Raw genomic sequence first — 9,405 nt, forward strand, 5'->3', positions numbered from 1 at the left:
GCGGAGGCCGGCGGGGAAGGTGCCTGGGCGGCGGCTCTGCGCCAGCTCCGCGGCAAGGTGAGGCCAGGGGCCGGGAGTGGGGCTGCAGGGCCTGCGGCCGCGGCGCCCCGCGCTCCGCTGACAGCTCCTCTTCTGCGATTCCGTGCCTAGAGAGCAGCTACGACGCTGGATGAGAAGATCGAGAAAGTGAGACAGAAGAGGAAGCTCCAGGTCAGGGCCTTTCTCTCTCTTTACTGAAAAGACCGGCAATGGTTTGGCCTTTTGGCCTTCCACATTCCCTCCCGAGGTGCAGACTCCGAACGCATCCTGAGGCGCTGCTCAGGCTGCAGCGCTTCACCTCGCCGGGTTTGCAGCCACCCCGATGCATTGCTGAACAGATGAGGATGCAGAATTGGTAGTGCTTAAGGTTACGCCAAACCGTGGATCTGTGAATGGGCACATAATCTCAACAAACGAAAGCTCACAAAGGATTGAAGTTTCTTTTCTATCCCTTATTCTTAAAACTGTTAAAAAATCTTTTTCTAGGAAAGAGAAGCTAAACAAGTAAAAGGGAGAGGTGAAGATGCAGAGACTGAGGATAATCAAACCAAAAAGAGAGAGTGTGAGGATGTCAGTAGGGACGAAGAAGATGTGGAGTCTCAGTATTCATTGGATGATGAAACCATCTTCACAGAAGCAGGTATTAGCCATATGTAGAGAGGTGGGCAGGAGCAAAAGTCTGACAGGCTGTTGACTCACTGGAGGAGTCTGTAGTGAAACATTGCTAGGAGTGGGCAATAACCTCTTGTTTTTTGTTGTCTGCCTTCTGAGACATTCCTTCCAATTTTGGTCAGTTGTACTTTGAATGTAGCCGTAGTACTTTAATTGAACATGTCCCTGAGGAAGGATATTTGCTTGGCATTTTATTCCATTACAAGCCTGTACTCGTTTCTGAGGCTTCTCCCTCAATAGCACATTCAGGGCAAAAAGTATGAGATGAAGGTAGTCACTGTATCTTGTTAGGAGTTTAGCTGTGCTTGTTAATTCCTGTCACATTTCTCTGCAGATACAGTCAAAGTGAAGGAACGGAGGAGATCAAAAAAGGGAGAAATGGTAAGTTTTGGACAGTGACACTAGATCATTCTCCAATATTTCTTCTGGAGAAATTTAACTTTGGTTAACAAACTGTAGCTCAAAAAATATCTCAGAGGCTTTGATAACATGATGTTCCAGTTTTGCTGTTATTGCTATTTCTAGGAAGCAGAGAGCTTTTTTGAAGATGCCTCTCAATATGACGATAACTTGTCATTCCAAGACATGAATCTTTCACGACCTTTGCTAAAGGTATTTACCTAGTTTAGTTATTATATAAATATGTTACTCTAAATAATGTTGTACCACCTCCCTGCCAGCAATCAGAACTGTCAAATTCCTCTTCTCTTTGAAATCCTTCTGAAAAGGAAATTATGTGGGAGCTAGTATGATAGTCCTTTAGGAGCTATTATTCCCACATAATGGAAACCATTCTTTGATTTGCAATGTGTCAACACTATCTTGGGTGAGACTTGTTACAGAATCACAGAACGGGTGAGGGTGGAAGGGACCTCCGGAAGTCCTCTTGTCCGACCCCCCTGCTCAGGCCGGGCCACCTTGAGCCAGTTGCCCAGGGGCACATCCAGACAGATTTTGAATATCTCCAGGGATGGAGACTCTGCAGCCTCTCTGGGCAACCTGTTCCACTGCTCAGTCACCTTCACAGTGAAAGTGTTTCCTGGTGCTTAGAGGGAGCCTCCTGTGTTCCACTCTGAGCCCATTGCCCCTGGTCCTGTCCCAGGGCTGAAAAGAGCCTGGCTCTGTCCTCTTTTCACCCTGCCTGCAGGTATTTGTGTACAGTGACGAGTTCCCTCCCCGAGCCTTCTCCAGGCTGAGCAGTCCCGGCTCTGTCAGCCTTTCCTCATATGTGATGTGCTCCAGTCCCTTCTGAATCTTTGTGGCTCTTGCTGGACATTGTGTCTCTCTTGCACTGATGAGCCCAGCACTGGACATGGTACCGCAGCTGTGGCCTCAACAGAGACAGTTTAATTGTTCTGTATCTCCTTTGTAGGCGATCACAGCTCTTGGCTTCAAGCAACCAACCCCAATTCAGAAGGCTTGTATCCCAGTGGGTCTTCTGGGGAAGGATATTTGTGCCTGCGCTGCTACTGGGACAGGTAGGGAATTGAGCAGGGCACAGGAAACATGGAGAATTAGCTATTCACAATAATTGGTAATTATTCTTAATATTCTTCTTCAGGTAAAACAGCTGCCTTCATCTTGCCTGTCCTTGAGCGCCTGATTTACAAACCTCGTCAGGCTCCAATAACACGGGTGTTGGTTCTAGTGCCAACACGAGAACTGGGTATTCAGGTGCACTCTGTCACAAAACAGCTGGCACAGTTCAGCAGTGTTACAACTTGCCTTGCTGTAGGTGAGTATGAAGTTGCTTATGTGAACTGTAATCTGCAATACAGAACTGGGAATTCTGTGCTATAGAACTGGAGGCTGTGTGGTTATCGCAGGTGTGCTGCTCACAGCTGTGCTGTGGGTTAACATGCCCTTTCTGATATGTGCTGTACTTTGTTGGTTTCTGAGAAAGAAGACGTACGGTCTCTTCTAATTGTGAACGTAGAATTAATCTGAGTTGTTTCCCGTTCCTCAGGCCATTTGGGTCTGTGTACTCTGCTGCAGCCTGCTCAGGGAGTCAGCAGTCCCTGTTCACTCTCCTCCAGGTGGCCTCGATGTGAAGACTCAGGAAGCAGCTCTGCGCTCTGGGCCAGACGTTCTTATCGCCACTCCTGGACGACTCATTGATCATCTCCACAATTGCCCTTCCTTCCACCTGAGCAGTGTTGAGGTGCTGATTCTGGATGAAGCAGACAGGTAGGCTAAGCAGGACAGCAGTGGAAAATGAGATGGTAGTTTTCTGCTTTCCTTTTCCCAGGCTGTAAGGCAGTCTTTGTTGCCCTGCCTTATGTTTCTTAGCTAGAACCAGATGAAGCTGCCTTTCCTCACTGTTTTTCTCCTGTGTAGGATGCTGGATGAATACTTTGAGGAGCAGATGAAGGAAATAATCAAGTTGTGCTCCAACCACCGTCAGACAATGCTTTTCTCTGCCACAATGACAGAGGAGGTAAGACAGGCTGCTGAGAAGCATATTGAGGCAGAAAGTTGAATAGAAGTTTGTCTAGCCTTTTACCATAAATGATGTGGACTTTTTTTTTCTTAACCTGCTTTGGTAGGTGAAAGATTTGGCTTCTGTTTCCCTGAAAAATCCCGTCCGAATTTTTGTGAACAGTAACACGGATGTTGCCCCTTTCCTGCGGCAGGAATTTATCCGGATCAGACCCAACCGAGAGGGGGACCGTGAGGCCATTGTATCTGGTTAGTGATGGGCAAAGAAAAGCTGGAATTGGTAGGTGACTATGAAGCAGGCTCCTGAGAGGACTGGGCTTTCTTTCAGCTCTACTGACACGAACGTTCACAGATCACGTGATGCTTTTCACCCAGACCAAGAAGCAAGCTCACCGTATGCACATACTGCTCGGGCTGATGGGCCTGCGTGTCGGGGAGCTGCACGGGAACCTCTCCCAGGCACAGCGGCTGGAAGCGCTCAGGTACGGCCGCCTGAGCTGGCGATCACGGGCAGGAGACATGTTAGGAGTTGGAAGTTTTGGGGCAGAAGTGGATTGCTCTGCTCATTGCAAACGCGTTTGCTGTCTCTGCTCAGGCGCTTTAAGGACGAGCAAATTGATATTTTGGTAGCTACAGACGTGGCTGCACGTGGACTCGATATTGAAGGTGTTAAAACAGTGAGTATGTTAAGTGCTGAGCTTTTTGGTAAGTCCCTTAATGTTGTTTTGCTACTAACACTGTTTCTGTGGTAGGTAATCAATTTTACCATGCCCAACACCACCAAACACTACGTCCATCGAGTGGGTCGGACAGCAAGAGCGGGCAGGGCTGGTCGTTCAGTTTCACTTGTGGGTGAGGAAGAGCGCAAGATGCTGAAGGATATTGTGAAGAGTGCTAAAACAGCAGTGAAAGCCAGAATTCTCCCCCAAGGTATGCACTTCACCAAGGTAAAAGCAGGAGACCAGTGCACAGGGAATATATTAGTACAGAGCGACACTAAAAGAGGTGCTGAGAAACAAGATGGACTTTACCCGAGAGCTGCTTCTGATGTGCGTGTTGTATCATTTTCAGATGTCATACTAAAATTTCGAGCTAAGATTGAGAATCTAGAGAAAGATGTGTATGCAGTTCTGTGTTTGGAGCGTGAGGAACGTGAGATGCAGCAATCAGAGGCCCAGGTAAGCATTTTTCTAGGGATTTTTTTTTAATCTTAATTTTCTTAGCATCTGGAGTAGATACAGTGCATAAGGCTACCCTGATGTACTTAACCTGCCTACTTTAGAAAGGGAAGAGAAATTTTTTTAGCCACCATGAGCTCACTTCTTACTAACTCAGATCAATAGGGCAAAGAAGCAGCTGGAGACAGGAAAACAGGAAACTGTGGGTGAGAGTTTGGAGCGGAGCTGGTTCCAGACCCGTGAGGAGAGGAAGAAAGAGAAATGTGAGTCATGACACTGCTGCCATGTTAAATTCCATAGCTGCAACTGGACCGTGCTCTGCACTTTAAGGGGTTCTTTATTCTATATTTTTCTTGATCTCTCCAGTGGCTAAAGCCCTGCAGGAGTTTGACCTAGCATTACGAGGCAAAAAGAAAAGGAAGAAATTTATGCAGGACAGACAGAAGAAAGTCCAAATGACAGTGAGTATATTTATGGACAAGTGGGACCCTAGGTGGAGTATCCTAGCTTTCCCTTAGCAAAGCCTCGCATCACTGTAAACCTGCATTTTAACACCTTTCAGCCAGAGGAGAGGTCACAGTTTGAAATCCTGAAATCTCAAATGTATGCTGAGCGGCTGGCAAAGAGGAATCGCCGAGCAAAGCGAGCCAGAGTCTTGCCAGAAGAGGAACCAGCAGCAGTGCCAGCAGGTGGAGACTTTTGTTTTACAGCTGACTTACCTTATGTCACTTACTTTGTTAGAAATCAGTAAACTGAACTAATTTGTCTAGAGGGAGGCACTGATCTTTGAAGGAATGGCCACTGGTGCTGGCCGGGTGTGTGTTTGCAGAGGAGTCACTGCTTCTCCTGAGGGTTAGGCTAGCTTGTGGTCAAGGCTGCTGGTCTCTAGTGAACAAGATGATGTGGCCGTCGCTTTACTGCTGATGTTCTGTTGTCTCTGTGTTAGGCCCCAAGCGGAAGAAAAAATCATCTGTGTTTGACGAAGAGCTTACCAACACAAGCAGGAAGGCTCTGAAGCAGTACCGTGCCGGGTATGTCTTCATAGTAGTACATTAGTCCAGACTTTACTGGGTGGGATTTTTTTCTGCATCTCTGGACTTTCCCAGGGATACTTTGACTGATATTGGGGGAAAAGGTGAGCAGAGCAGAGAAGGGATGCTTGCAAGAAGTACCTGTGCTATTGATGTAATACAGTGGGTTTTATCTTACCCCTCCCCTCTCTTAAAAAGCCCATCCTTTGAAGATCGAAAACGTTTGGGTATGGCCCAGCATAAGAAAGGAGGAAACTTCAAATCCAAGTCCAGGTATAGATCCTTTTACCTTCTTATTCCAAGACTTTTTTTCTGTTCCTGCTTTTTCTTTCCCCCTCTTGTGATTGTTTAAAGGTCCTTACTAAAAAGTGAGTTAGTTCTGCAGTAGCTTACACTCCTAGTGCAGTTCTGATGCTGCAGGCAATCGAGGATACTGCCTTTAATAGGACATTCCTGGGCTTCTGCTGGGAGAGCATTGCCTAGAAAATGCTCAGTGCTGTTCCTTACCTATCACTGAAGTAACACTGCACCATCTCAACTCTCAAATGCCTTCTCTTTCAGGTACAAGAGAAAGTGAGAACTGTTGGTAATGATGAGATGGGTAATTTCACACGCTTGCTTCAGGGCCTGGATTTCTTTGTACTGGGAGATAACTTCAGTAAAATCTAAAGTTTTTCTCCCAAGTTATGGAATAGCTTTGAGATGTTTGATAATACCTGGTTGAAGACTATGTGAAAATCTCTTTAGCATCCCATGCAATAAAGGATTGATTTATTTTTCTCAAAAGTTTGCTCTGTTTTATAGACTAGCTAGAACTGAGAGCTGGAATATGTTACATCTTTCTATCAGGCAGTTCATGTAAGTCATCTTTAGAGCAAAAACTGGCAAACACTTCCTGCTTTGTTCATACACTTCTGTGATCTCGATTAATTAATATGGCTGAAAAGGATTTCTATGGTTCAGAGCCTATTTCTAAAATAGGGAAAAAAAGTTTTTCAGACTGACTGTCACAAAAATGGCTTCAGAGGTGACAGTCACAGGAATTAAAACAAGTCTCCAGGAGGCCAGTACCTGAAGAAAGGTGAGTGGTGGGCAGAGGGCCTCTTCCTAAAGGCAAAGAGCAGCCGTAAGCCAGGGCCAGAGGGGAAGGTGCTCGGGCTGGTTCTTCACTAGAAGCAGAGCAGCCCCACCTGTAACCGTGCTGCAGGCTCATAAGCTGCAGCTCAGTGCGGAGAGTCAGAGATGTCTGTTCCTAAGACAGGCACCACTGTACCTCTGCTGCTGGGACTGAAGCAGGGAGAAGTCTGATCAGTAACCCATACTTAATTTCATCGAAACGTTAAACTCTTTCTTTGAATTTTTACCACCTCCACCATCCCACCAATTTTTTTTTCTCATCATCAGCCTTGCTAAATTTCATTGATATGCTTCAATTCCTATAAGGAACTCAGACTAAATATAGATCTAAGTGGCCTAGAGCAACTGTTTACTTCTGAGCTGTCAATACAAATGAGCTTTTTGCTTCAAACCTGCTCTTCTGGGGTGACGCAAGTGCAGTAGGTGAAAGACAATGGCTTGCACTCCTGAAACAGGCCAGGACAGCCGAGACTCAAAAGTCCTGGGTTTTCCAACTTTATTAAAAAGGGCACAACTTTATAAGCAGTAAATAGAAAATAGGCATAGCAAGGTTCTGACAGGTGGTACTGCTCAGTATATTCCCTTCATCAGTCTTCTCACGGTTCAAAGATACATTACAGAGTATCTTACGGCCTTGGTGGGCGCATACCGGGTGGAGGCGGTCCTGGGAATAAAGGAAAGAGTCGAATATTGAAGAGGAAGAAGCAGCAAGGCTAAACACCAGAGAGATGTTTTCCCTGTGCTCCAAGTGGCCTTAGGACCCTGGTTTTGGGACTGAGGCATTCACTGACAATTAGCAGAGCTAGGGAGGCACTGAAACGTGTCACCCTTCTGACAGTCCGTGTACATTACAGCTTCTTCCGAGCATTTAAGAAAACCTCTGCTCACCTCTCATTCCGGGGGGGGGTGGTCTCATGCCTGGTGGGGGCATTCCCATCGGAGCACCTCGGCCGGGGGGCATTCCCATGGGGGGGCCCATCGGGGGTCGCATGCCTGGAGGGGGTCCCATCATTCCTTAAGCCAGAGAAAAAACAAGCATGTAAATCCAGCTGGAGAGTTGAGGTGCTAGTGGGACATGGGAACGATCCTCTGTAACACCAGCTCTGCCTCAGACTGGGTAAGGACCTCTCTCACAGCTCTGCCTCCTGAGAGGAGCTCCCCCTGCCCCCTCCGCAGAGGCTCCTACCTGGGGGAGGTGCCCCTCTGCTCATGGGCGGGGGAGGACCCCCCCGCCCCGGCGTGTACTGGGTTGGGGCTCCCGCTATGCTGGCGGTGGCTGCTGCCGCAGCTGCTGCGACCGTGCCACGGCCCTGAGGTGTCATCACCTGTAAACAAAACATACGGGGGCAGAGAAACAGCACGTCATCTGCTTTAAGTTAATAACTAAAAAATAGGCAAGATCTAAGTTCTTATCCCTTCAGAAAGTTACATCAGCCCCTCTTAATGTACTGAATAACACTACAAACCTGTAATACAATTCAATGGATACCATTTGAATTCTGGGCAAGAAGCTGCACTTCTCATGCCTTTTTCCATCATGTAAGACAGAGTTTCCTAGGGGGATCTAGTGCCAAAAAAGCCTCGCTAGGCTCAAATTCTCTGGTAACCAAAACTAAGATCACAGTCCTTCCACTCCACCCAATTTCTTGCATCAGGCTGGTACCAAGAATTAAAAGCCACTCCAGAATACACCAGACAATTCTTCAATGGGTCACAGCATCTCACCTGTTGGGATGGTCCTCCCACTCCTCTGACAGGGCCAGCTAATCCCGCTGGAGCCTGCGGCATGGGCGCACCAGCGGGTACTCCCCTCCCTGCAGCTCTCCCAACTCCAGGTCCTCCAGCAGCTCCAGCAAGAGGTACACGGGCAATTCCAGTCTGAAAAGAGACCCCCCAAAAAAGAAATATTTGTCAAAACAGAAGTCCTCAGATCCTAGGGACGCCCACAGGTCTCCATTGTCCAATTAATGTCCAAACCCACAGAGAGATCAGAACCCCCTGCAGTGAAATTCGTTGGACCTAGTCACAACAGCATCTGGAAGTCCAGGGCAATCTGAAGGAAGCAAGTTTATCAGACATTCCTTCCCCTTCTCCTCAGTTCTGCACTCATTCTCCTTACATCTTTTGGAGGTGGTCCTTCAACTGTCATGGACACCAGGTTTTCTCCTCGCAGCAACACAAGACCAAGGACTCGTTTCTCTTCCCGCTCTGGCTGTTTTGAATTTTTAGGTCTAGTGAGAAGAGAAAAAAAACATTGCAAGACAGAGGGGAGAAAAAGAAATCAATGCTGCTCTGAATTTGCCGTAGAATACATGACTAGGGTACTCCAGAGAGGAGAACCTACCGTAAAAACCACATTTTCATATGTCTCAAACCAGGTACTTAGAGAATCTAAATACGAGATGTGTATTATCTCCATGTTTTCCCCATAACACTTAACTGTTACAGTGACTATGTTGGTGTCACGTAAAGGTGCATTTTGGTTATTAGGGACAAACTCGAACGAAGGGCCCCTTGAACCCTGGTAGTTTGGCAGGTTAACAAACGAGACTAAACCCACGCCTATTCCTGCAGAAGCCGGCAGCAGGCAATGCCCAGCGGCTGCGCCGGCTCTCCGCTCGGCCTGCCCCGGGGCTCCCACCGCAGCGGGGCCAGCGCTGGGGAGCACGTCCCGGCGCTCCCGCCGCGCCGCTCACTTGATCTTGCGGAACTCGTCGCAGTCGCAGAGGATGAGGTTCATGTGCTTGTCGAAGGCCTTGAAGGTGCCGATGAAGACGCGGCCGTCCTGCAGGATGCACCGCATGCGGTAGTCGATGTGTTGCAGCATCTTGCTGCTCTTCCCCACCGTCTGCAAGAGACCGCCGTTACACCGGGGCACCGCGGGGCCGCTCGCCGTGCCCCTCCCCTCC

The 9,405-nt window shown here is 48.0% G+C and overlaps 2 protein-coding genes across 2 annotated transcripts in view; one reads left to right on the forward strand and one right to left on the reverse strand.

Moving 5' to 3' along the window:
* DDX27 (DEAD-box helicase 27) overlaps positions 1-6,145 on the forward strand; it is an 11,625-nt gene extending 5,480 nt beyond the window's left edge. Inside the window, exons 4-23 of the mRNA XM_026862349.1 lie at positions 1-57; positions 151-210; positions 526-679; positions 1,046-1,092; positions 1,237-1,323; positions 2,084-2,189; positions 2,273-2,446; positions 2,748-2,898; positions 3,049-3,148; positions 3,258-3,399; positions 3,479-3,632; positions 3,746-3,827; positions 3,903-4,080; positions 4,222-4,328; positions 4,486-4,591; positions 4,695-4,789; positions 4,891-5,017; positions 5,275-5,359; positions 5,558-5,632; positions 5,921-6,145. The exon at positions 1-57 is cut by the window's left edge and continues 1 nt beyond it. Of these exons, the coding sequence (XP_026718150.1) occupies positions 1-57; positions 151-210; positions 526-679; positions 1,046-1,092; positions 1,237-1,323; positions 2,084-2,189; positions 2,273-2,446; positions 2,748-2,898; positions 3,049-3,148; positions 3,258-3,399; positions 3,479-3,632; positions 3,746-3,827; positions 3,903-4,080; positions 4,222-4,328; positions 4,486-4,591; positions 4,695-4,789; positions 4,891-5,017; positions 5,275-5,359; positions 5,558-5,632; positions 5,921-5,936 (2,103 nt within the window). The 3' untranslated portion in view covers positions 5,937-6,145. The remainder of the gene's footprint in view (positions 58-150; positions 211-525; positions 680-1,045; positions 1,093-1,236; positions 1,324-2,083; positions 2,190-2,272; positions 2,447-2,747; positions 2,899-3,048; positions 3,149-3,257; positions 3,400-3,478; positions 3,633-3,745; positions 3,828-3,902; positions 4,081-4,221; positions 4,329-4,485; positions 4,592-4,694; positions 4,790-4,890; positions 5,018-5,274; positions 5,360-5,557; positions 5,633-5,920) is intronic.
* An 828-nt stretch (positions 6,146-6,973) lies between these two features.
* SNRPB (small nuclear ribonucleoprotein polypeptides B and B1) lies at positions 6,974-9,399 on the reverse strand. Its single transcript, XM_026862411.1, has 6 exons — positions 9,193-9,399; positions 8,616-8,727; positions 8,222-8,374; positions 7,683-7,821; positions 7,385-7,510; positions 6,974-7,160 (listed from the first exon to the last, which is right to left on the reverse strand). Exons 1-6 carry the CDS (start codon positions 9,321-9,323, stop codon positions 7,123-7,125), a joined length of 699 nt encoding a protein of 232 aa, XP_026718212.1. The 5' UTR covers positions 9,324-9,399; the 3' UTR covers positions 6,974-7,122.
* Positions 9,400-9,405: the final 6 nt, after the last annotated feature.

This window comes from Athene cunicularia, assembly GCF_003259725.1.
Source record: "Athene cunicularia isolate RWA chromosome 20 unlocalized genomic scaffold, athCun1 chr20_part2, whole genome shotgun sequence".
NCBI classification, from domain to species: Eukaryota; Metazoa; Chordata; class Aves; order Strigiformes; family Strigidae; genus Athene; species Athene cunicularia.

Coding starts and splice junctions, on each gene's coding strand:
- SNRPB (XM_026862411.1), bottom strand. CDS start 9,323: ATGCTGCAACACATCGACTACCGCATGCGGTGCATCCTGCAGGACGGC. Junction 8,728..9,192: donor GACGAGTTCCGCAAGATCAA/GTGAGCGGCGCG, acceptor TCTTCTCACTAG/ACCTAAAAATTCAAAACAGC. Junction 7,822..8,221: donor TGGGAGGACCATCCCAACAG/GTGAGATGCTGT, acceptor TTTTGTTTACAG/GTGATGACACCTCAGGGCCG.